Source organism: Ahaetulla prasina, chromosome 3 (assembly GCF_028640845.1).
Source record: "Ahaetulla prasina isolate Xishuangbanna chromosome 3, ASM2864084v1, whole genome shotgun sequence".
NCBI lineage: Eukaryota > Metazoa > Chordata > Lepidosauria > Squamata > Colubridae > Ahaetulla > Ahaetulla prasina.
Window position 1 is genome coordinate 137,603,671 of NC_080541.1, and position 27,901 is coordinate 137,631,571.

The 27,901-nt window shown below is 36.4% G+C and overlaps 1 protein-coding gene across 1 annotated transcript in view; it reads left to right on the forward strand.

Annotated features, from left to right (window-relative positions):
• Positions 1 to 27,901, forward strand: part of VAV3 (vav guanine nucleotide exchange factor 3) — a 230,998-nt gene that overhangs the window by 88,902 nt on the left and 114,195 nt on the right. The window contains exons 3-15 of the mRNA XM_058179240.1: positions 4,093 to 4,151; positions 4,566 to 4,631; positions 6,172 to 6,280; positions 7,329 to 7,421; positions 9,784 to 9,852; positions 11,881 to 11,984; positions 13,535 to 13,634; positions 15,892 to 15,987; positions 18,756 to 18,824; positions 19,656 to 19,742; positions 23,890 to 23,975; positions 25,688 to 25,820; positions 26,278 to 26,387. Coding sequence (XP_058035223.1) covers positions 4,093 to 4,151; positions 4,566 to 4,631; positions 6,172 to 6,280; positions 7,329 to 7,421; positions 9,784 to 9,852; positions 11,881 to 11,984; positions 13,535 to 13,634; positions 15,892 to 15,987; positions 18,756 to 18,824; positions 19,656 to 19,742; positions 23,890 to 23,975; positions 25,688 to 25,820; positions 26,278 to 26,387 — 1,181 coding nt within the window. The remainder of the gene's footprint in view (positions 1 to 4,092; positions 4,152 to 4,565; positions 4,632 to 6,171; positions 6,281 to 7,328; positions 7,422 to 9,783; positions 9,853 to 11,880; positions 11,985 to 13,534; positions 13,635 to 15,891; positions 15,988 to 18,755; positions 18,825 to 19,655; positions 19,743 to 23,889; positions 23,976 to 25,687; positions 25,821 to 26,277; positions 26,388 to 27,901) is intronic.

Below are 27,901 nucleotides of genomic sequence, written 5' to 3' on the forward strand. Positions count from 1 at the left end.
TATTAATAGATCCTCTGTGATCTTGCTGTGTGCCTGTACATTTGTCATTATGAAACCATTTTTTAAAAAAAACACAACCTAGGACATGGATAGATAGCCAGTGTCTGGTGTGTGTGTGTGTGTGTGTGTGTGTGTGTGTGTGTGTGAGTGTGTAAAGGAAAAAAAAGTTTCTTCTCTACGGCTCCTGTGTCAGTTTTGGAAGGCATTTTTCTTTTTGCTTCTTAACTGCCACATATTTTAGCTGGGGAAGTTGGGAGGGGGTTGTTGTTGGAGCGGTAGAAAGTTAGTCAATGTCTGATGGAAACTGCCTGAAGATTGCATCCAACTGAGTGTGAAGAGTTGATTGGACAATGTGATGAACTTGTGGGTGTGGGGCAGGGCTGTGAACTGTCATCTAGGTGTGGAAAACCTGGAAGCTTTCAGTTTCAGGTTTTCCCAGCTGTGCCAACATGACATCTCTAATAAATTGGAACTTTGAGGAACCTCAAGCCTCAGAGCTTTATTTCGCTGGGGGTGTTCCTTGGAACCCTGACATCCTGTTCACCAAAATTAGTGATCTCATATTTTACATGAGAGGAATGTATTTAGGAACTTTAAATAGCAACCCATCCCACAGATGTGATTCTATACCATACAATAAAACCAATAATTAAAACAATCTTAAGTAATGACTGTTAAAAATAATATAACTATAAGCAAGATTGTGGGAAATTGCGTCAGAATCTAACAATGCAGCCAGCTCGTGGGCTCCGTGTTATACCCAGATGGTTTAGCAAACTCCAGGTCTGCTGAAAAAAAAAACACAACACACGTTTTGAGAGATTTCTGGAAGGTCAATAGGATCGGGGCTGATCTCACCCAGGGCAAATGATGTTCCGAAGAATGGATGTCACAGCAGAAAAGGCTCTTTTCCTAGGTCCTGTTAGATGGAATTATTTCGCAGATGGGACCTGTAACATACCACTTCTGCTAGATCTGATAGGATGGGTAGAAGTAAGTGGGGAGAGGGGAAGTGGGGATATCAGATAATATGGGCCTGTGCCATGAAGATCTTAGAAGGTAAAACCTGTATCTTGAATTGGACCTGGGAACAATCGGACAACCCATATAGCTCATAGGACAGAGAGATGTATCCTTCTGGGGGCACATATAACTGTCCATATTTTGCACCAGTTGAAGCTATACAGTATAGGCAGACCACAGTTTTCCAGTGTCAGTATAATTATATTTTGGGCCAAAACTGAAGAAACTACCTACTATATTGAATGGATAATAATCATCCCACTGCGCAGAGGTGGGTTTCAGCAGGTTCTGACCAGTTCTGGAGATCTGGTAGTGGAAATTTTGAGTAGTTCAGAGAACCAGTAGTAAAAATTCTGACTGGCCCCGCCCCCATCTATTCTCTGCCTCCCGGGTCCCATCTTATCAGGAGGAAATGGGGATTTTATAGTATCTTTCTCCTGCCACGCCCACCAAGCCACATCCACCAAGCCATGCCACGCCCACCAAGCCACACCCAGAGAACCGCTAGTAAAAATTTTTGAAACCTACCACTGCCCACTGGGCCAAACAGGAAGATCCACACTGCAGTTTTTCCTCCAAATAATAACCTGGAATGGAGGGATTTGTCTTCCATTCTCTGGAGAGAATGAAAATAACAGATAGGAGGAACAAATAATGTTGAAGGTTAGCTTGCACTTAAGTGGTGTTACTTATTCAACACATTTTAATCCTTTCTGTAAAGCTTTCTCTTTTCATCCCATCCTGGTTTAACTATCTTATTTTGTCCATCTCCATCCAGTTTCCTCCCTCATTCTGTTTCCTTCTTAATCCAGTATAGCAGGGGGCCCCAAACTTTTGGCCACCTGGGACATGTTCCGTGAAGAGAGGTTTTTCCTCAGACCAGAGTTTCCTGTGCTGACTGCATCCCGCAGATGGGGCTTTGCTTTGCGCAGCATTGGTTTCTGGCATGCCACAGCCCAGTGTCAGTCCATGAACCGGGGGTTGGAGACTCCTGCAGTATAGCTACCTCTTCCCCATCCAATTCTTTTTTCCCCCTATTTAAGCAATAAAGATATGTGTGTGTGTATTTGTATATTGCATATTTCTGTGGCGGGCGGCTTGCATATTTGAGAGAAAAGAATTGAAACATCATGAGAATCACATTTGACCATGGAAGGATAAAAATGTAACACATGAATTCTTCCTCTGCATTTACAGCATTTTTTTTTTAATGAGGTAGTTTTGTTCAGAGGGAATTAATTTTAATCAGTAATTGGTAATTTGGTTAGTATCAACTCATTTTTCCTTCATCAGTTCCCCACTTGTAATGACAACCCCCCGTTTTGTTATTTGATAACAAAATACAATAATAATCTGCTAATTATGCAGCATCATTTAGGGTGTTTTTGATGCTGATTCCTTCTCTACTAGAAATCTGCATATTGAATGAACTCTTATCAGCCTGTTGAATGATAATTCAGAGAGAAGTCATTTGCATCAAATTAACAGCTGCTCTGACTATAAGTACTTTAATATTTCTTCACTAACATGAATGATTAGATCATTAGACCTACCAGAGTGGTGGCCAGGATTTTCTCTATCATTGTAGCTGATTTGCAATATGCTGTTTCGTAGTTAATACTTTTTATCTAAATAGCATTTGATTATTTGATTATTTTTAAGCAACGATAATAAATGAATAAATATGAGTATCGTTAGGGTTTTTTCTAAATTAAAAGGAACTGGATGAATATCAAAGGGAGGCGTTTAAGTCATTGGTGTCCATGGATGTCTCCTTCCTTTGATGAAATTACAGTTAATCCTCAATTTACAACCACAATTGGGCCTAAATTTTCTGTTGCTAAGTGAGACATTTGTTAAGTGAATTTTGCCCCATTTTACAACTTTTTTAAATTGCACTCTTAAATGCAATAAATCCTATTGCATTTAGGAATCACTGAAGTTCTTAAATTAATAACACAGTTGTTTAGTGAATCTGGCTTTCCTACTGACTTTGCTTGTCAGAAGTTTGCAAAAGGAGATCACATGACCCTGGGACACTGTAACAGTCATAAATATGAGTCAGTTGTCAAGCATCTGAATTTTGATCACATGTCCATGGGGAAGTTGCAATGGTCACAAGTGTGAAAAATGGCCATAATTCAATTTTTTCAGCATCTTTGTAATTTTTAACAGTCACTAAGTGAACTGTTGTAAGTCGAAGACTACCTGTATAGGGTATATCTGTTATATTCCATTAAATTACCGTATATACTCGAATATAAGCCGATCCGAGTATAAGCCGAGGTCCCCAATTTTACCCCAAAAACTGGGGTAAACTGGGGACTCGAGTATAAGCCGAGGGTGGGAAATGAGGCACCTACCGGTTGAAACCTCCTCTCTCAGCTGAGAAGGCTGGCTCACTGCACCGGCAGGGCTTCAGTAAAATGTGAAAACAAAAAACAAGAACTCGAGTATAAGTCAGATAGACCCGAGTATAAGCCGAGGGCTTAAAAAAAAACTCGAGTATAAGCCGTATAGACCCGAGTATAAGCCGAGGGGACGTTTTTCAGCACAAAAAACGTGCTGAAAAACTCGGCTTATACTCGAGTATATACGGTAAGTCTGGTTTATTCTCAAATCAATTATTATAACTGCCTGTGCATTTTGGACTACTTTAAGAGAATTATAGTAAATATGAAAGTAAAATATTTTACTTTATTATTATTATCAAATGATCTAACATTAACCAAATTGCAAAGTTAATTTAATTATCAAATTTAAGATTAAATAATGATAAATTGATTATCAAATATTAATTCATTCATTCATTTTATTCATATTCATAAAAGTGATCCAAATTATTTATGAGTTTTACAATTTCATTTTAACAATAGTCAAAGTATAGTACATTTTCATTTCAAGTGTGTTTGTGCCAGGTTCATTTAAAATCAATATTACATCTAAAATATTTTAAGTAGAAATGGCATATGCCTTTTCTTTGTATCTGAGCTAATGGATGCTATTTGAATGATGCTTGAAATATTTTTTTTCTTGTGACTAAATCAATGTTTTCCATCCCTTTTGCAGGTTATAGAAACTTTATCCAAACTTTCTCGCACCCCTATTGCTTTAGGCACTGGAATAAGGTACAATATAGTTGGGATTTTTAAAAAAAACATCAATTTTTGTCTATAATACAAATATTTGCTTAGAAAATGAACTGCAAATCATTTTGTTTCAAAGTAATTCCACTTTTTTAAAGTTACATTTTAGAACTGAATGATCTGATTGAAATTAGTTACATTAATATACAATATACAGATGAAATGAAAAATGAAATACTTGCTCAGGCATGCCAATAAAGTCATTTGTATGATCATTTATTTATTCATTTATTCAAGTAAAGGAGTTATATGGTCCCCCATCTTATCTATGATAACTCTGGCTGATTCACAAAAGCAGCAAAAGAAAAAGCACAGAAAAGAACAATAATATGATTAAATCAGATTGTTCTTTATGATAATTTTTAACTTTTGTTTCTTTGGTTTTTGTCCCCATAGGCCCTTTCCTACGGAAGAGAGTGTTAATGATGAAGACATATACAAAGGCCTTCCAGATTTAATAGAGTAGGTCATATTGTGTATTAATTTTGTGTTCTGATTTGTAGGGTGTTGATGTTATGCTGATCCTATGGAGAACAATATTTCAATTAGCATTTTGCTGTTTACTTTAAATTCTTTTAAGTTATTAAGTTTGTAATTGATTTTTTTATTTTGTTCAGAGTTGAAGATAAACTCGCCCGATGAAGACTTTTCAAATTTGACATTCCAGAGATCTCTAATAGCTTTATAAAATAGTTAATAGGAATCATGGCATCCATCCTCTGTTTTTTTAAAAAAAGGACAGAAATAAGTGTGTTAAACCTTTGTTAAGCTTAATCTTTCATCATACTCTCAAAATCAAGGTATTCTATTTCCAAATCCCAAATTTGATCTTTATGATATCCACAGCCCCATGAATTAGTACCACTGTCATAAATTGGGTAATAATCAACATTTGTTAATAGTAAATAATGTAAAATAGATACAGATAATATTCAATTTAACAACCGCTTCTTCAGTGACCATTTGAAGTTATGATGGTTCTGAACAAGTGGCACCTAGGATTGGTCCTTCAACTTCCAGCCATGATATCACCTCTGAGATCAGATGATTGCAATTCAGGAAATTCTGGTTCAGTTACTATTGTTAAATGAAGACTACCTGTAAGCTTATAGTAAAGATAAAGGTTCCCCTCGCACATATGTGCTAGTCGTTTCCGATTCTAGGGGGCGGTGCTCATTTCCATTTCAAAGCCAAAGAGCCAGCGCCGTCCGAAGATGTCTCTGTGGTCATGCGGCCGGCATGACTAAACACCAAAGGCACACGAAAATCTGTTACCTTCCCACCAAAGGTGGTCCCTATTTTTCTACTTGCATTTTTTATGTGCTTTCGAACTGCTAGGTTGGCAGAAGCTGGGACAAGTAACGGGAGCTCACCCCATTACGCGGCACTAGGGACTCGAACCGCTGAACTGCTGACCTTTCGATCGACAAGCTCAGTGTCTTAGCCACTGAGCCACTGCATCCCTATGTGAGCTTATAGAAAGGCTATATGCACAAAATAGTAAAAAATAAATTTTAAGATACAGTTTTAGCTACAAGGATGATTTATAATATATCAACTCCTAGGTCTCTAATAATAAAATAAAGTTTCTCCTGGTTGGTGAAGAGTTCTCCCATCCTGATTTACTGTTACAAAAACGAGTACAGTATAGCTTTTTACTGAGCATAAGTTACATCTCCTACATTTGTGATACTGTTGAGAGAAGAAATTAAAAAATAATCTGTTCTATCTTAGCTTGTTGTCTTCAATGTATTGATAGTAATTATGATGACATAGATTTCTTGTATTCACTAGCCACAGTTAAGGTTTACCATAGTTTAGTGTTTAGGTGATCTCAGCAACCAAAAGCCAAGCCAGCTGTTTCTAAGTCTGCCTCCTGGCAGTGCCCAAAATGAACAGGAGATCAGAGGGAAGCTATACATTATTTTGTGATACTCATCTAGATTTTTTAAATAGGTCCTATTATGCGTTCTGAATTTTCTCCTTTCACATTGTATTCTAGTGAAACGAGAGTGAATGAAGATGAAGACCTTTATGATTGCGTTTATGGGGAAGATGAAGGAGGTGAAGTGTATGAAGACCTAATGAAAGCTGAAGCAGCACATCAGCTTGTGAGTTATAAAAAGATTCAGCTGGGCACAAAAGAAATAGTGCAGTAATACATTTAGGCCATAATCCAAAATTAAACCCATTTCAGTCCCATGGATTTCCGATGGAGTATTAAGAGCCAATTAATCATACTAAAGCCATTGGCAACTTGGCTCCAATTTCCTTCCGAAAAATCTTCCACACTCTCATCTACTTGGTAAATTCTTTCTTTTCACATAAATATTTTGGTTTGTCATCATTCTGCTCCATTACTTGGTCAATTAAGTGAGCATGACCTAAACTGCCTGATAAGAAACATACTAATATATAACAGCATTGTAAAAATATACTGTTCTCATTTAAGAAGTTTTAAAACATGAAACACAGAGAATAAAACTATGTTGGTTCTGTTGCCTGCATTTGCTCTGCTGCTTCTCATGGCTTCCTTCAGCACTTTTTCCCAACTTCCCACAGTTGGAAGCCGACTGTGGCAGGGGTGATATTCACTTATCTTCGCTACTGGTTCGCAAATGTGAGCGCGCATGAGCGCCCACTTAGCTTGCACATGCCACCTCTGTGCAGGCGCAGAGCATCAAAAACAGGACGTGATTACATCTGAATGGGTGGGTGGAGCCTCCTGCTGCTGCTACCGGTTTGCCTAAACCAGATAGAACCGGCTGAATATCACCACTGGACTGTAGTCTCTTTCTCTCTTCCTTCTACCATTTCTTTAATTGATTGATACCCTGACCAGTGAAGGCTGGGTTTAGATCCACTGCCACAGCCTTTTCTCACAATTCAAAGGCCCCCACACAGGATACGGTGGGAGCCAGAAGCCATTTAGTGTGTTTCCAGAAATCCTGTGAGGGATTCTGTTCCAATTATTCTTTAAATTGGCAAGATGTGGGGCAAGGCAGTTGTGCCTGTAGACAGCATGTCGCTGAGTTCAGATCTACAACAAGATAGATTAGGATGCTAACTATCACTGACAGTGGGGTAGAGAAACATGGTCTGGCTGAAAAATACCCAGAAGTGTGCTCATATTCAAGTAAACTCTTATTGACTTGGCAGAAATGTCCTGAGAATGACATAAGAACTTGCTGTCTTTCGGAAATAAAACAGACTGAAGAGAAATACACCGAAACACTGGAATCAATCGAAAAGGTAAAATGCTGTGATAAAACAATCAGGAACTCATTTCCCACTTATTGCCAGGGGAGCTAGGAGAGCAGAGAAGTTTCAGGCAAGGATGTGTGCATAGTAGAGATGCGCACAAAATAGAAAACATGTTTGGTTTTGACCTTGAAATAAAACAGCTTCATTTGAAATGTTTCTTCAAAGTGTTCTGAGTTTGCTTTGTTCTAAAAGACAGCACTGTTGATCAGAGGGAATTTGAGACCAGTTACCAATCCCTCTTTTTTTTCACCACTGGGCCACAAAGATAAGCAGCGCATAAAATTTGGTAAATGTATTTATATTCAATACCTGCCATAATCCAAGATCCTCAGTTGTTTTAAAGTAAGAAAGTATTAGATTTATCTGGATTTTTTAAAAATCTTGTCTTTATTATTTTAATAAATAACTCAAGGTGGTGAAAATATACAATACTCATTCCTCCTTCTATATTCCCCACAACAACAATCCTGTGGACTGAAAGAGAGTGACTGGCCTAAGTCACCCAGTCAGTCTGCATGCCCAAGGCAGAACTAGAACTCATAATCTCCTTGTGTCAACTGTCTGACTAGTGAACCCAAAATAAAGAAATGCTCTCTGGAGCTTTGAATTCCCCAAAGTAAAACTTTATTGGACACACCATTTTGGTACTGAAGAATCAAAACCAGCTCTAGTTTTCCCAGTGCAAATGCTTGCTTAGTTAAACAATAGCTTCCCTTTCTCCTCATCCCTGGGTGATCACATTGTCCAATTATGAAACATCCTTTTGTTATGGGAACAGTCCATCTCTTTCTCAAGCATTTGCAGTGGAGACCTTGATAGTTGTCAGGCTTTCACGGTCCACACACACACATTCTCAGCCCCAGTTCATTGGCAAGTTGAAAAGCATTAAGGTTTGAAAGAAGCAAAATAGTTCAATCTTGACACCTTTTTTCTAACTTGGTGTCTTAAACAGATCAAATTGGCTATATATTATATGTATGGATGTATGTTATTTATCTATTTACTTAAAAATAAAGAGTTGTGGGAAACAATGGGAATATGTTCTATTGTCTTCCATTGAAATAGCTATAATTTGTCAAAAAAACCCCACCCACTTCTCAAAAGAGAGTATAGAGGTTTTCTCTATTTAAGTAAAACTCTGGATCACTTAATTACTATTACAGAACATAGAAATCTGATAATCTCTGCAGTATTTCTATCAATGAGTATATCATATCTGTTAGTTTTTCAGAAACATTTTTTAAGCAATCTTTCAGCCAATTTTTCACCTCAGTCAATGACAACTGAATTTGGAAGGATGAAACCACATGTGAAAAAGTTTGTTCAACTTGTCAGATAATTGAATGAACTGTTTCAGTGTTGAAGCATTTCGTGATCCCTAATCTTCCACAACTTTCTAAATTTGACTACTGGATACATTAACATTAAATAATGGATCAGTTCTTCATTTTAAAAGCACATGTTTATTTTATATCGCAGTATATTTCACTTTTACCAATTCATGGCAGGCCACTCATTTTTCTTTTCTTTTTTTTAAAAAGTTATATATATCTACTCAATAAGCAATTTCAAAACTTTATGGCTTGAGAAATAATTAAATGAAGATTGAAAAATCCACCTTCTCCCTGACTCCCTTGTAATCTCTCAATGGAAATTACAGTACTGATTCTACCATTTTTCAGGAATATTCTGATGTGGAATGAGTTGCAAGTTATTAAATGATTTAGATCAATGTTTCTCAACTTCAGGAACTTTAAATTATCTGGACTTCAACTGGCAGAATTCTTCAAAGTTCTGAGATTGAGAAACCCTGATTGAGTTAAAAGGGAATTTTCATGCACAGTGACATTTTCTTTAAGGAAAATATCCAAGACAAAAGACAATAAAGCACTTTTCAAAAAATGACAAAAGAGTTTGCTACCAAGATGAACTTTGCTCCAAATATTCCGTTTTATTGCTACACTAGATACATAAACAACAACCCAGTGGAGAAATAACTTAAAACCACCTTAAATATCCATTATAAAATCTGGGGCAATGTAATTTTATTTAGATTATTGCTGCTAACTTTTTGTGAGACTGGATCATTTAGTCTTACTGCAAAAATATAATGGCTATACCTTTTGTCTGTAGGAATTAATCAGAGGAAAATCATCTTCATGTATTAGAAGTTTGGTAAATGCTGGTTTTTATCAATTAACACTTAATGTGCAAGGTTGGGAACTTGATCAAATGATAAGGTATTCTAAGACTTATATATTTAAAACAAGACATGGACATCAAGCACCTAAAAAGAAGTTCCACTGGGCAAAATAATATTACTTGTGTGTCTATGTTTTTTTCGTTATAGTTTTTTATGGTGCCATTGAAAAGATTTCTGACGCCATCAGAATTTGAAACAGTATTCATCAACATTCCTGTAAGTAGTATTTCCAGAAGTTGTGATATTCATGTGAAGACTGTCTACAAGACATTGCTAGAGAATTTAGGTAGAATGAAGACAAATAGGATGTACAGAAAGGATCCTTTGAGACTTAACTGTTGAATTGATAGATGAGCTTAGCAAATGGAAATTGTAGCTCAGCTATCGGTCTTACTTCCTACAGAGAGGTTGGGAAGAAATGAACACGTTTTTCATTTCAGACACGGCTTCAAAAGGAATAACAGAAACAAAAGTGTTGCTTTTGCCCAGAAAAAAACCCCACTCAGCTCAGGGTGCTTTGTTGTAATTGCCCAGGAAAATACAGGATTGGGAAGACTCCATTGGTGAGCCATTGTTGGATTAGCCTTGTCCAAGGTAAAGGGACAGAATTAAGGATGAGGCTAGCATATGATTTACTGATATCTCTACTTGTCTACTAGAATGTTACTTTAAAATATCACCTCAGAACACTTGGTGGGGTAGAGGAGGGATGATATTTATCTTTTCCCCTAATCTGTGAGTGAGTTTCATTTTTTAAGATAGAAGATGAGAGCCAACTCTTTGCCATAAAAAATACGATAATAAATAACTAAGCAAATTAATAACTTTTCCTAATTGTCTAAATTAACTGTCTGGTAGATTTGAATGAATTAGTTAATTAATTGTACTTAAAGTCAGTTTTTCAGCCAAGTTTTTCTTCTTTTTATGTAGAGGGTTTCTATGTAGGTGGGAGAAGGGATTAATTGTTCCATCATTCTCTTCTTCATTGTGTTTAGAATTTCTCCTCTCATACACTACTTGGGTAGTTTATCCTGGCTTAAAAAATAAAAACAAGGTCAAAATCTTCAAACCCACTGAGAAAGTGTTCTTCTCAGTTAGGGTGATGATGTCAAGGAAAGGGCTGGTTTAGCTCACGCTGGTAAAAGCCTGTTATTAAGAACACAGTAGCCTGCAATTACTGCAGGTTCGAGCCCGGCCCAAGGTTGACTCAGCCTTCCATCCTTTATAAGGTAGGTAAAATGAGGACCCAGATTGTTGGGGGGGCAATAAGTTGACTTTGTAAAAATATACAAATAGAATGAGACTATTGCCTTATACACTGTAAGCCGCCCTGAGTCTTCGGAGAAGGGCGGGGTATAAATGTAAACAAAACAAAAAAAAAATAGTAGAGACTTCTCCATTCTCTGTGTTAGAAGCTGCTAGTCAGCAATCAATAGATTCCTTGTCTGTTGGCGAAAGGTTTTGTCTCAAAATTGTGTCTCCTGCCAGGAAAATTTCAACAACTTTCCTCAGGAGGCTTCTGATAGGTGTTGCACATTCACATCTGTCTTTGCAGGCAGTTTTTCAGTGTCTTGTGGAAAAAGAACGTTCTGACAGTATGCACATTTAATTTGTTTGCTGTGGAAAAACAGGAACAAACAAGCCGTTGAATTTATGACTCAGTTGTGTGGACTAGAGCTTTAGTTAATAATAAGAAATGTACAGTTTATTTAACTTTTGAGGAGCAAAAGAGTATTAAATTTACAAAGGTAAATGAAACTTCCTCCATGTCCCCATATTTGGACATTAAACCTGATTGCAGTCAGGAATCTAAAATGGAATTAAGATATTTTCTGAATTTATTTTGATCAAATGAAGCCGTCGCATAGACCATGGGTCTGGGAAGAAAGAGACTGAGAGTTGATGCCTTAGCAATAGAAGATAGAGTGAAGTTATCCTATCCTTAATCTAAGATAGGTAAACTATGAACAGGGTTTAATGTGCCCAGTTGATTTAAAAATTGTGATCGTGAACTCAATATACTTCTAAATTTATAATTACTAAAGAGTTATATAACAAATACATACCAGTAAGTTTAAGGTAAATAAATATTCATTTTAATAACCACAATGATAATACTCTCTAATTTCTAGTGTGAAATAGTCTAATCACTGTATTTCATTGTCTGAAAACAATAACTTTACAACGGAAAGCTGATACAATAACACTGAAGAGTCTTATAAAAGGTTTATTTCTTTGTTTCAGGATTTGGTGAAAATCCACAGAACTTTAACGCAAGATATTCATGAATCCATTGTAAGCAAAAGTGACCAGAATTTGTATAAAATTTTTATTAGCTACAAGGAAAGGTAATAGTCCTTTGTATATATAAAATGTATATATTCAAAATGTGAACTTGAACTGTTGGTATCCATGATAAGTTCCCAACTGTTTTTAATTTAGTTTAAATAAAAATTTTGTGTTCAAATATGAACAGTTTTCATATTTAGTATTAATCTATAATACATGATTTCAATGCATTAAAAATAATTAAATTTCATAGAAAGTTATTCTGTAGAATGTGCTATATCTACCCCTTTTTCCTTTTGTATATTTTGTTATGGTTTTCTTGGATATTAACCTTATTTGGTATATATATCACATTTTCTGATTTCTAAAAGTACTGGAAGAGAGTTAAGGTTGGGATTGGCCACGGAAACTTCAGCATATCCATTCTTCCATGTTATTACTTCGGGGTGGGGAATATATGGGACAATTTAGCACTTTCTATAGCCAGGACACAATTGATGCAATCACTAATTGCAATTATGTGATTCCTTCCATTCTATGTTGAGCTTTCTGAGGGTTGTGTTACTAGTAGTCCTAGATTTATAACTGTTTATTCAACTATTTGAAATTACGACAGCACTGAACAAAGGGTCCTTATGACTTGAACCCAAAGTTACAGCCACTGCAGCACCCTTGCTCTCATGTGAACAAAATTCAGATGCTTGGCAATTCTCCTGCCCTTATGACTGATCAAAGGATGCTGCAGCAGCCTCCATCCACCTATCTTGGTCAAATCCTGGGCCAGGGGGAGGTGCAGTGCAGGTCTGGGCCTACATCAGACCTCTTAAGGCCTGTCCCAGTCTCTGAGGCAACCCGTGCTCTGCTTAGTGACTCACATGGTTGACCACAACAGAGAGAGCAGGGATTGTGGTCCTTAAGCAAGGTGGGCTTAATGACTGCTACAATCCTAATAATAAATACTAAATTATTCTGTAAAAGGTTTATAGTTGTATTTTCAGACAGATTAAAGTCATAACATTTACTTTTGAAACTGAGATTTTTAAAAATCGTTTTGATTATAGTAGTTGCTGGGATGGAACCATATGCATTTAAGAATTTACAGGTAGACTCTGCTTACAACCATTTATTTAAAAGAAACATTCATAGTTACAGTAGCAATAAAAAACTGACAACTGGTCCTTGCAGTTATGACTATCGCAGCATTCCCCAATCATGTGATCAAAATTCATGTGCTTGGCAACCAGCATGTATTTGTTATGGTTGCAACATCCCAGAGTCATGTGATCTCCACTTGTGACCTCCCCAGCCAGCTGCCGACAAGCAAAGTCAGTGGCGGAGATCTGATTTGCCTAATGACATGATTCACAGAGATGCAGTGCATAACAACCATGGCCAAAAGGTTGTAAAATCAGCCATGATGACTCACTTAACAATTACCTTGTTTAGCAATGGAAATTCTGGTCGATCTGTGGTTCTAAGTCAAGGACTATCTGTAAATTGTAGTTAGGGATAAAACTAAAATAAACCTGTTGAATGTAATAATATATAAATGAATATTAATGATATACAAATGAATTCATTTATCTCTTTTTTTTTTGTATTGTTCTAGATTGGTGATTTATGGGCAGTATTGCAGTCAAGTAGAGACGGCTATTTCCTGTTTGGATATTATTTCCAAGACAAAGGAAGATGTTAAGCTGAAATTGGAGGTGTCTGGGACATTTTATTGGTTTCTTTACAAATAAAAACATTTTGATTTGAATAAACTCTTACAATCAAACTATCATCCATCCATTATCTATCTATCTATCTATCTATCTATCTATCTATCTATCTATCTATCTATCTATCTATCTATCTATCTATCTATCTATCTATGAGGTAACTTTGGACAGTTTACAGTGTTAAAAGCTTTAAAACCATATATTTATCTATACGTCAATATCTATGTCTATGAAAACCTCTCTCTCTCTCTCCTTCCCTCCCTCCCTCCCTCCCTCCCTCCCTCCCTCCCTCCCCCTCTCCCTCTCCCTCTCTCCCTCTCCCATCTCTCTATCAACAGTAATAATGCAAAATAATGGTTAAAAGATGGAAGGGAAGGGAGCAGGATTTGCAGGGGCAAAAGGTGGGGTCTACTATTAGTCCATTTTATGTATTGCATACTACATATGTATTCTAACCTATGTCTGCTAATTTTATTTCTATAATGAAATTGGAAATTATGATCTGTGTAAATGTTACGCAGACTATGTTATGCAGAGATGGTCAAAGCTGAGATGGAATGAATAGAACCATTTCCAAATGCAAATGGAGTCTGAAACCCCTCCCCTATAGATAACATGTGTCACAACTAAAGGGGATTGGGTTGAAAGGCCAAGTGCAGTTCATTCTTTGCCATAGGAAAGAGCTCTTTGCAAGGCAGATTTGAGGGAAAATAGTCCACAATTCTATACTGAATGGTATATTTTTTCTACTACACTTGCAATGCTACCTCATTCTCCTTAATGTGCAGACCAAGAGTTAAAATTGCCTGTGAATTTATTTACAGCAATAAATGGTAGAGCTCTCTTTGCAGGGTTTAATTACTAAGGGTGTCCACCCAGGGCTACTTGAGCCCTCCAGAGTGGTTCTGAAAGTTGTTGCTGAACTGCAATTCTTAATATCATAGTAGAGGAAAACTATTAAATACATGGGGAGTAATCCTGTTGACTACTTAATTAAGTTTAAATTTAATTATATTTATATGGACATTAAATTAACTTTATCCTGGCTCCATTTACTATTCTGTCCTGGCTCCACTTACTTTTTTGGATGTCATCCCTTGATATCCTACACCAACAGAAAAGTAATCTAGTCAAATATTCTTGAATTGTTCTATTTATGAACTGAATTGCCAGCCAAAATTTTTTATAGTATTGTCAGAGTTTATATTGTAGTTCCATCTGTGTAAACCTTATGACTTTATTTAAACACTTACATACTATTGTATAGCTACGATTGATAGCTATATTGTTGTTGTTGTTTCAATAAGGCAAATAAAACAAGAGCAGTCCTTGGCCTGAAAAAGTGTTTTCTGTTCCTGTTATAGCGGAAATGCGGGTAATCCTAATATAGGACAGTGCCACTATCTATAGGAGGGGAGAGGGAAATTAAATCTTAGCGTTCATAAATTACAGTTAGATGTGGAAATTATTATTTTTTCTTAAATCCCTATAAATGGGTTGGAAGGGGGAAAGGCTGAAATTAAAATTTTAGTCATCCTCACTTGCTTCTGGTAGTCTTGACCAGATCATAACCAGTGTGTGTGTGTGTGTGGGGGGAATTCAGCTGGTTTGCACCAGTTCAGTGCTATCAAAATGGATCCTGGGCGCTGTGCTGCAATGGAGAAATGGGCAATGGAGCGGCCGGCACAAGAGACGGAGAAGGCCGCTTTCCCTCTTTCTTCTCCCTGCTCCTCCTTTCCTTGTACCAGCTGCTCTGTTTCCCATTTCTCCATTGCAGTGCAGCGCCCAGGATCCACTTTGACAACAGGGGATAATTTAACAACCGGTTTGCCCAGGGTCAGGTTGACCATCGTGGGAGGCTTATCCCGCATGCACAGTGGAGCTGGAGGATGGGGATGTGCCACACCTCCCACGACAGCCAATCTGACTCTGGGCGAATCGGTTGTTAAAATTATTTGAATCCACCACTGATCATAACCCAATGATTTCTTCTAACCCAGACCTGCTCAATCATTTCTGAATTGTGCTTGATCTTTGAATTACAAAACAGTGGGCTGGGTGAGAAAGAAGACTAAATCTAAGGACCCCAGTATTCAAACGTAATCAAAATTCAAGGTAATTGAATAGTTGGTGCAGTTTGAGAAACAAGTCTCTTATCAAAGATAACATTGCTATTTTGATTATGTGCCAGAGTCGTCCTGAGATACTTTATTTATTCAATTTTTGGTTATTCTTTAATTAGGAATGTTCCAAAAGAGCTAATAATGGGAAATTTACTCTGCGGGATCTCCTTGTAGTTCCAATGCAACGAGTTCTGAAGTATCATCTGCTGCTTCAGGTATTTAATTTTTCTAATGATTGAGATTGTATCTTGCTAGTTCTATCTTTGTGCTACTATTTAGAACACTCACTGTTGTACTGTGAATTTGGTCTATTGAGAATACACATTTAAGAATTTCAGCTGTAAGTGTGTCACTGGACACAGACTGATTGATTATTGATTATATGCTATCAAGTGGGTGTCAACTCTTAGCAACCACAGTGATAGATTTTTCTTCACAAGTATCTATCACTAACCTGGTCTTTGGGTCCTTTATTTTAAAACACCCTGTCAATTTTAAGTTATTTTTTTTGTGGGCGGATAGTATTCTTTTAAAAACATTGCACTTACTTTCAATAGAGAGGAACTCATGATTCTCACAATAGCAACAGTTTATTATTCCATGTAAAGGAAAGCTACCACTCAAAACTGGTGATAGCTTGCTGGTTATTGTATTGTTTAGTATGATCTTACCCACACTGGTGCATTCCAGTTGGGAATTGTAATGCAATATCTGTAAGGTTGAAGAACCTGATATAATATGATGCAGTGAGCAGGTCAGTGCTATTATATTGTTGTTGTTTTTCGGTCAGCCAAGATATGTATCAGTATAATATATCATCAGCAAGAGCATAACAAACCCCATAATGGCTCTGACCCATGCGGAGAGTTGTATTAAATTGTACAGCTGTCCACCTGGTAGGTGTTGCAAAAATTGCCCTAGGGATCTGCTGTGAAGAGTATAATGTCTAAATCAATTTAGTAAGATTGTAGATTCTCATAGTACAGTAAATGAGAGGGCCTACACCATACAGATTATACAGGAAGAGAAAGTTCTTTAAATTCCGTTTATTGCAGAATAGTGGAGTGGTTGCCTGCCTGCCTGTCTTTTTTTAATAGTATAAATCAGGTGTAGTCAACCTTTTTATACCTACCACCCACTTTTGTATCTCTGTTAGTAGTAAAATTTTCTAACCGCCCACCGGTTCCACAGTAATATGCCGTGTATCGTTGTCTGCGCATGCCTCTGGCGCATCGTGGATTGGGTTTGGGGGGGGTGCTGGCTACTAGCTCTGCTTGTCTGTTACAGCTGGGTGGTGTGGGGGGAGATGTGCAAGCTATTCTTTTGTATGCGGTCGCACTATAGCGCCATTAGTTTCACTTACGTAACGTGAACTAAACTTATGTGCGGCCAATACAAATAGTATATTTTCAGAAATTTAAATTGTCACGGGGAATTTTATGAAAACCTAATGAAAATGTTTTTAAATAATGCTATGAATTTTTTTTTAAAAAGGAAAGTGCTTCAGTATCGGACAAAACCCCTACCGCCCACCATGAAAGCTGGAATGCCCACTAGTGGGCGGTAGGGACCAGGTTGACTACCACTGGTATAAATCAATATCATATACTCATCTTAGATAATAGGTGAAATGTGGTGTTGTTGTTGTTGTACCTAATCAAGGGTGAACAAGAAGCAGTCACTTCTACTGTTTTACTTCTGTTCTGTGCTGAATTATAATAATGCCGTTTTTATTTAGAATGTTTCCCATTACAATTCCCAGAGCGCTTGGCTCCTGTGCAGTTAGTACTATAATGGAACTTGAGAATCTTCTAAATATCATTTGATAGCTTTGCTGGGGGACTCATTAGTACAGCTGTAGAGAACAACACTATTGCATTAGATTGTCTGCATTGCTCATACTTATAAAGTGTCATTTTAAAAAGAGCTTCTGTCTATGCAAGAAGCAGTATTTTGTTTCTGTAATGCCTTGTTACATGCAATATATTAAGGTCCCATGTATTTTATGCATTTTAACTGCATTTATAATTGACACATTACTCTTTGCAGACAGTTCTGGTATGATTTTAACAAATGTAATGGAGCATAACTTTTATTTTAAAATGTCCGTTTGAATAAAAGTCAGTACTGTATCGTGCTGCTGATTTTCCCAGTTGGTAAAACTTTCAGAAACGTTACTACTTTTTAAAAAAAAATCTGTTTTATGCATTGTGAAAGAATATATAGAACAAGTAACAAAAAGAAGAAAATAAGGGTCCGATACTGAAACGTGAACAGATAAACAATACATTTGAATCAGTGATGGGATTCAAGTAATTTAACAACCGGTTCTCTGCCCTAATGATTTCTTCCAACAACCAGTTTGCCAAACTGCTCAGAAAATCAACAACCGGTTCTCCCGAAGTGGTGCGAACTGGCTGAATCCCACCACTGATTTGAATGTTAATATGATCAATATATTCCAGTACATCATTGAAAGCTTATAATATTATAAGATATTTCATATTTACTAGACATAATCCACATATCTCTATTGAGCTTTAAGTGTGGATTAGTGCAGATATAAAACTTCTACCTTTTTAAAAATTGGGGTTGGGCATTTGGATTACTTTCCTACAGAGAAAAGGATATGTGCATCTAAATAAAAGATGAATTAGAAACAAATTGATCATATTAATCTGGGGGCATGGATATATTTGCAGGAAATTTAACCAATATCCTGAAATATTTGCTGTGCTAACATAGAAAAGCTGAAACCAAAAAGTAAAACCTGAAATATAACATTGGCTAAAAGTCTGTTTAAAAATCTCTAGATTTATTGGTGAGCTGAGAAAAAAAACAAAACACCTCTGGAATAACTTTGAGTAATAGCAATATAATCAGTGCTTTAGATTGAGCTACACTGATTATAGCACATCCATAATTTTCTGAGTTTCTCTCCATTATAATGGGTTGATAATAACTGTGGCATTCTGTAATATAGGAGCTGGTAAAACACACTAATGACATAACTGAGAAGGCAAATCTAAAGTTGGCCCTTGACGCAATGAAGGTAAGTGTGATTGATTGAGTATACCCTCTCTAATCTAAAATGAAACGAGTCTTTTCTAGAAAGAAATTGAAAATTAAACATTTTGAAACTTGCTTGGTTTCTATCTTATGGCACGCTGCTTATAAATGAAAACAAACAAGCTCATTTCACAATTCAAGGATCCATGTTTAATTTATTATTTGATTATTTGTCAAGCTATTTTCACTCTGGCTTTTGAACAGAAAAGGTTCTATAATGTTGCTGCACATCACATGCATACTTATACTTTGGCATACTGCACATTCTGTTTTATGTTATCAGGTGGTCTTTCCAGTACAAAATGAGCTTAGTCTTTGTGAACATTGAGCAGAAACTCAATCTTTTACAATGGGGTTAAAAGATTTCAGGACTTGGGCCAGTAGTTGTGACTCCATTTTTCCTTCCCAAGGATGTGAAGTTGATAATAGGGGTTACTGTGTGTAGTATAGTTTTTCCAATATGCTTATGCTGCCATTTAATGTATAGTTGCTTCAGTAACAGTAGGGGAACAGGAAAGAATTAGTCCACTGTTTAAGCAATCTGATCTAAGTCGCACTCCTTGAATTAAACTGAAAATTAGAATACGCTTATCTTCAGATTGCATTTTTTTTAAAAAAAATGTGATGTTGTATTTCATCTATGCAAAGCTTTGTATATTAGGGGAACGTTCATATAAAAATAAATGGCTTTTTAAAAAAATCATAACTATAATGTTGAAAATTGGACCTGAGTGACTTTCAGCCCTTAATCAACTGTAAAAATTTAATCAAACTTTATTACACATCAACTTTCTTTTTCTTTTCTGTGTTTTAGGATTTGGCACAATATGTAAATGAAGTGAAGCGAGATAATGAAACCCTCCGTGAAATTAAGCAATTTCAATCATCAATAGAAAATTTGGTAGGACTTTATAAGATGCTGCTTTCTTACTTTGGGTGTCTTTTTCCTTTGTATAATTGTCATTGATAGAACTATAAGCAGTGAGCATTGTGGCAGGCTTATGATTAAAGTCAGCGTACAGCACAGGCAAGCGTATTCAGAGGTAGAATCAATTGCAGGTAAAAAACTATATATCTATTCTCAAAAAAGGTTTGAATATTCCAATTGGAATATTGAGAGTTGGAAGAGGACTATCAAGAGAGTTTGAATAGAAACAGGAACTCTCAGGCACAGAGCGTTGACTCAAAAAATAAAAAAGGTAATAATTTGTAATGAATTTAAAATATTAAAGGTGTTTGAATTTGCAAACATTAGGGTGTGCGTTCATGTGATTTTCTTGGTTTTAGCTTAGTGTGATTTAAAATTGTCCAATTCTCACTTAGTTCACAAACCAAGGGCTAGTAAGTTGTTTGATTATTGTCCAGAGTTTATTTTGTAAGAATGTTTTGTATAATAGTCCAATGAAAAGATTAAGACAATTATAGCAGTTGAAAGCTATGTCGAGACCCTTTGTTTCTACTTCTGCTGCTGACCAAGACCTATGTTTTCAAGTCTGGTCTTATTCTACAAATCTGACCATATTTATTTTGCTCTGCTTTAATTATCTCTATCAACCACTAAAGTATAGTTCAGCTACATTTAATCTTTATTTCAAACAGCATTTTTATGGTAGTTATTAAGCCACACAATACAGAACTCCTTTAAGGCACAAACTCCTTAAGGCAGAGACTGATCTCTGGCATAAAAACTAAACTCAGATTATTCTTCAGTTGCTTTTTGAGTTCTGTAGCATAAAACCTGGAGAGCATCAAGAGGGTGAAGAATGACTTATTTCTTACAGCTCTTTTTTTTTTTTTGTCTCAGGCTGAAGAAATGTTAGATCTGTGATAATTCTACTAATTTTGCTTACATGAAGAAATGTGAGGCAATGTTGGGCAGATGTGGTGGGATGAGAAACAGCTTAGAGGATCAAATCTGATGTCTTCATATACATGCTAGTTCTTTTGGGGAAGGGTGTAAGAATGTGCACGTAATGGAAAATGTATTTTGCTTCCAGAATAAAACAATGCCATGAAGCATTTAGGGTCTGCTGTGTTTGATAAGACAAAACTTGAATTGGATTGAGGGTTGTGACTATAAGAATCATAAGGAAAGGTGTCATCTTTTATCCCCTGGAGTTGGACTGTCCATTCTAGCTACTGCTAGACAACCTTAGAAAGTTTGGCAATATTTTAAAATGGTGTCATAGGATTAAAAAAACCACTTCTTTTTTTTTAGGAAAACATGGTTTTGAGGGTGACAATCTGTTGCTTAATAGTTGATAGTTAACATAATCACAGAATCTGCTACGTGAAAAGCTGTCTGGGGTTCTCAACAGAAAAATCAGTAGTCTTTCAATTTCTTCAAATAAACTCTCCGGAATGTTTAGAAGATACATTACCCTGAATGAGATAAACTTTCTTGTCAATTTTGCTTGGCCGGGTTTTAGTAGTTAGTCATCAGAAGTCAGCCAGCTAAAAGAAGCAGAGACAATTTAATTTACTGACTGGGTCCCCATTCCTATCAGACTTGTTTTGTTCTTAAATCACGTGTAAGCATATTTTTAAATGCTGCCACCTGTTGTTCTAAGGACTCTTACATGAATATTACAAGAGCTTGCTGGTAATTATAAGAATGTAGTACTGCTTCAGCTGACTTCATGGCATTTAAATGCATTCTGAAAAGCTCTGAAGCACGCAGGCAGAGATGAGTTAGGAAAAGTTAAATAGGACCTTTTTAAAACAAGGAAGGGAAAGGAAGGAAGAGCAGAAGCTTATCAAGCTATCTTGGATGATGTCAGTCTTGGGGGGGAAAAAGCATTCTGTACTATCGACAAGGCCTAGAAGTATGGCTGAAAAAGCTCAACAAAGTTACCCAAACCAGCATTGTACTTGTGTTTTTCATATGCTCACTCTCACGAGCAACATTGGTTAACGAAGGAAATGTTACACAAACTGCTTTCCCATGCAGATTTCAACTTAGCAATGCATCATGTATACTGCACGAATCAAGAAGAGGGCCGTGAAAATATTTACAGACCCCTCGCATCCTGGCCATAAACTGTTTCAACTCCTACCCTCAAAACGACGCTATAGAGCACTGCACACCAGAACAACTAGACACAAGAACAGTTTTTCCCCAAAGGCCATCACTTTGCTAAACAAATAACTCCCTCAACACTGTCAAACTATTTACTGAATCTGCACTACTATTAATCTTCTCATCGTTTCCATCACCAATCTCTTTCCATTTATGACTGTATGACTGTAACTTGTTGCTGGCAATCCTTATGATTTATATTGATATATTGACCATCAATTGTGTTGTAAATGTTGTACCTTGATGAAGGTATCTTTTCTTTTATGTACACTGAGAGCATATGCACCAAGACAAATTCCTTGTGTGTCCAATCACACTTGGCCAATAAAAATTCTATTCTATTTCTATTCTATCAGTTAAAAAAGAAGGTAACTGACCAATCAGATTCTATCTATGAATTATAGCGATAAACATTCCTATTTTTCTGCCTGGGCTACGTCTAATCTTAAGTCAAGAAGGCATACACCACTATTGTGAAAAAGTAAAAAGTTGAGGTTCGATGTTAATGCCTTATTCTGCTGCAACAGAGGGAGCCGGAAATCAGTGCCTTTTTTCCCCCTTTCCCCCCTCTCTTCCACACTTCTCTCTTCTCCTTCTGCTCCCTTCTGTTACCTACTATTTGCTTTTGTATTTTTGTATTTTATACTATAAACTAATAAAAAAAAGAAATAGGGCATACACAAGCAAGAGAACAGTGTTTCTCAACCTTGGCAATTTGAAGATGTGTGGACTTCAAGTCCCAGAATTGTTTATGCTGCCAAGGTTAAAAAATATTGCCCTAGAAGATATCTCAGAAGTTATATGTAATGCACAAGAATGGCAGCCTAGCTTATTAACTGGAAAATGCAACTCCCAGAAGAATGTCACTGGCTTTGTATACAAGGCCCGATTGTTGAAGGAGGATTTCTTCCAGGATGCATTACACATTAAAATGTGTTAAGTAAGAGTAAACATAACTGAGTCAGATATTATATGCCCAGGCCTTCTCTGTTGTGGCCTCTTTTTTCCTCCTACTGATAGCAAAGCTCCTGCCTTTAGAGACCTGCCCCCCCTTTTTTGATAACTATATGGGGGTCCTAGCATCAATGGCCAAAAATCTTTTGTCTCTTAAGTGCCTCTCTATCAGGACAACTATGTTTTTATTGCATAGTTTTCATTACCCCATTTGTTATTTTATTTGGCTTTTATTGTGTTATGTTGCTTTTACAGGCTGGAGAATGTGCCGGCTCTAAATATTTCATAAAGTGTAAGGGAATTACATAAAGTGGGAGGAAATGAAATGGCAAGGAAGGAGGAGTTTTTCATTTCTCTCCCCAGTAACTAGTGCCCATTACTCCAGGTTAAGTCTGAAGAGCTAAAAACCAAGACACAAGAAGAAGAATCCTATTAAAACTAGGACATCTTACAGCTTGCCTCAGAAACAGCCTGTTCAATTTCCTGATTTCCAACTGAAGGTGTGGCAATAGCATTTAGACTTACAGGCACTGGCTGTAGCAGCTTCCCTGGTCTGTAGTCTTCTTCAGCAACAGCAGAAGCATTTTAGATCTATGAGTCCTATGCCTGTTTCCCAACACAAGATTGCAACCCATCCAGGTCACCCCACGTTGTCTAAGCCAATAGCGGTAGGCTTAGGATCACTCCCTGCAGGCTAGAAAAATTAAGAAAAAGCTAATTGCAACACTCACCACAAAGATCCAATTGTAATGTTCTGAGCAGATGGAGAACTAAAATGTTTCAGATGGCTAATGTTGAACTGGAACTACTTGAAGTAAATGCTTTGCGATTGAAATGTTTTGCATATCCCTTGTAGAGTAGGTCAGAGATGCTATGGACCATGCTGCCAATTTTGCATTTTTATTTGCCATCTGCCTTACATCCAACCATTTTTCAGAATGTTGAATGCAGCATCTTCCTCCCATGAAATGTTGGATATCTTTTAAGCAATTCATGTAATTTTTGCTTTTTTCAGAACCAATCCCTTTTACTCTATGGAAGACCACAAGGTGATGGTGAAATAAAGATAACGACTCTGGACAAACGAGCAAGACAAGATAGGTGAGAAGAGCTTCAGTTTCTTTTTTTGGATTTTATTATTTTGCAATGATCCTAGATCAATACTTCTGAAATGGCACAATACATGTGGTTCACTAGTACACAACTGTAATGCCAATGAATTCAGTGATCTGATCAAGAGAAGGAAGTAAATGTGCCATGGCATTATATTTCTTTTCAGCTAAGAAAAATAATTTTGGAATGTGCACTGGTAGATAGATTGGGTGATAAAGACAATCCTTTGGTCTATTGTCAGTGTCTATTGATCATTCAAGATTAAGTGCTTTAAAAAAAGATTTTATAATATAAGCAAAGTATCAAACTACACAATAATAAAAGTAAATTCAACAATCCGTAAAAATAAAATGATAAATAAACAAGAAAAAAAGGAAGCAAAGACATTTTACCTTATATATTGGTAGTCCTTGAGTTACGATGGCAGTTAGGACTAGAATTTCCATCTCTAAGCAATGTAGTCATAAAGGCCGACAAACCTTGCAATTCCCATTGTCATTATTAAGCAAAGATTGTGGGCTGTTAAATGAGCACTGCCTTGCAACTAACTTCCTGCTGGCTTTCAGCAGCCAAAGACAGTGGGGAAATTGGCAAGAAGTTGTAAATCCCAGGCAGCTCGCAAACAGGATGATAGAAAGTGTGGGGGTGTATGTACATGGTGAGACTTGGGGTGGTTGCTGCCAGGTGGGTGAGGCACCTCAGTGGCATGGGTGGTATTTGAAATATTAAAACTGTCAAAACTATAAAAACGCTTGCATACTATGTAGGCCTGGATAGGGTGGAACAGTCTTCAGCTCAATCCGATTAAAGACTGAGTGTCTGTAATTGTTGGGACTCCTAGAACTTTACAGACTTTTCAATTTTTATCTTGGGTGGGGTTTCACGTCCTCACTGGAGGGTGGAAAGCAATCTGGGGGCGCTCATGGAGTCTTAGCTCCTGCTCAATGAGAATATGGCAGCTTTGCCTAGAAGGCCTTTTCACAGCTTCGTTGCTGTGGAATAAACTGGTGCACCCATTCCTGAATCCTTTTTGTTGGAAAATAATCATCCTCTTTGGGAGGAGGGCTTGTGAAGAATCAGCCCACTTACATAAACACAAGGGCTGAGTCTACTCTGTGATGTACTGATTATCCTTTTGCTTCCATATTCAAGGTCATGACCTATAAAGCCCTACATGGCGTAGAACCTGGTCATTTGGAGAACTGTCTGCTTCCCATGATATCATCCCAGCCAATAGAAACTGATAGTGTTGGTGTGCTTTCAGTTAAACACCTTATCTGCTTTTTTATTTATTTATTTAGTTGGTTGGCTTTGTTTTCAATTGTTTTGTTTTACCTTTTTTTTTTTACATTGTATGAGGTTTTTGGAGTTGTGCGGCATCTAAATCAAATTAATTAAATTGAAATTAAATAAAACCAATGTCCAGTCCATTTCTCCATCTCTTGATGGGGATTTAAATGTTGTAGACTAGAATGAAATTTATACCTATGCTGCATGGGACTGTGCATACAAATCTAAAATTGCAGTTCAAAATACATATTTAAATTTGAGAGAAAATTTCACCTTAACAATCAGATTTGATATTGAAATGTTTATTAAAAATTAATTCAAATTAAACTCTACTGAAATATTTCTCATATAGCATTTTTAACCACAAGTTTGAATTCTTACAACTTCTTATACTTTCATTTCTCCCCCAGGCATATCTTTTTATTTGACTTGGCTGTAATAGTATGTAAACGGAGAGGTGATAATTATGAAATGAAGGATATAATTGATCTTCAGGAATACAAAATAAGCAATAACCCTACCACTGACAAGGAGAATAAAAAGGTAAAAATATAGAATAGGCCTTCTGCTCTAAAATACTAAGATTCCTAATTACACGAACTATTTAAAATTTCTATAAGCCCTTTTTCTGGATTTATTTATCTCCAGCCTCTGTGTAGGAAACTGGGAATTAAGAAAAAATTTTTTTTTGTCTTGATTCTTTGCTATTCTCCCTCCCTCTCCCAAGAACCTTTTAATATGGGGAAGCACTAAAGCATTCAGAGTGGTGCAGTGGTGCATTCTACAGCTTTGGTTTGTCTGTTTAATATTTCCAATGGGATTAAAAAATGTATTAAGATTCCAGGAAGCTCAAAAGTTGTTCTGGAATGTTGTTACAATTATTATTACATTTCCCTGGAACTTTGTGAAATTAGAAATGTTTGTCCTCCAGGCATTTTCCATCTTGGTTGCCTCTCTGTTCTTAAAAGTTAATTCCTGAATTGTCTTCCTGTTTAAACAGTGGTCTTACGGCTTCTACCTCATACACACACAAGGACAAAACGGCTTAGAACTGTACTGCAAAACCAAAGATTTGAAGAAGAAATGGCTCGAGCAGTTTGAAATGGCCCTGTGAGTAACCGTAATATATTCAGAAATAATTGTACAGATTGACTGGCATACAGTGATCAGTAATCTACCAGGGATTTAAGATTTGAAGCAGTTTCTGGAATGTGCAAAATTTCTAAACATGATTAAAAATGAAATGTATAGGGCCAAAAAATTTCCACAGTGAAAGGTAGAGGGCGCTCTAAGCTATATTTTCATTGTGCTTCACTTCCCTATGAAAATTATACAGTACCATAGTGCTTTAGGGAAAATATTAATGGATTTAGCAATAAATATTTAACATAATTGTAGCTGATTTTGCTATCATTGCCTTGGTAAACTAAAATGTATTACTAAGGGAGATGGGGATGTTGGCTCTTTTCCTAGTGGCTTCTAACTAATTTATTATGTGGTATTTGGATCAGATTTCCTGGTTTATTAAATTTGACTTCAAGAATTTGATTCCTCTTCCTCCACTTAACATAATAGCACAAGCGTATGTGTACCACAGAATCCTTTCAAAGAAATATAAACAGTTGAGAGCTGCCTATTGAAGCTGTGATGTTTTGCACAGTATCTGTTTTTGTAATTTTCCTAACTTGAAAGTAATACCCCTCCCCCAATTCTGCATGCCATTTCTATGGTTTATGAAGATCTTAATTAAGCATCAAATAAATAAATGACTCAGACTCAGTGGAATGACTTCAGGTAAATACTGAGCTGTGTAGCTCAGGGAGGTTTATCGCCACTTCTTTAATCTGCTATGTTGTATATAGAAAATTTTACACTGGCCTATGTTACCTGTATAATGTCTGTAGATGTTTAACACTGCAAAGAAACTAAAATAATAAATATTTATTTGTCAGAAAAAAATGTAAGCAATTCTATACATACCTTTTAAGCGTTCAATATCTCATTAGAAGTAGATGCATTAAAAGGCAACTTTTAAATTTATTTTTTGATAAATGCCAGTCTGTTTCTCCGAAACTGAAGAATTAATCTTAATTTGGGATCACATTAATTGAAGCATTTCTATTTCCACTTTTCACGTAAATATTCTGTTTCTTCACCATATAAACTAATAGCAGAGACATAATGCTTGTTTTGGGAAATGACCAGCATATGTTTTCTTTTGCTTGCTTATTTTTATAATATTATACATTCCATTCCATTTAATTTCATCTTTTCCCCCCTATTTCATCCAAAGAATTTGATTTTACAGGTAGTTTATGCCATCAAAACTGTCTCACATCACTTAAGTGAATTTTCATAGCTTCATGTTGAATTGAATTTTTTATTAGGTTTATTTTTCAAACCCAAGATTATTTTTTTAATTGAGGCATATTCCTATAATTTAATTCCTTAATGGGAAACACAGAATATCCAAGCTGGTATAATGATATGCAAAGCCAGTTTGTTATACCTTGGGGAAATCTGAGATTTAATAATCATTAATAGGAAAATAACAGGCTGGAAAAAGAATTAACCTTTAGAAATTTCTTTCATTCTGTTGCAAATCATTTTCCAGAATTGTGAGC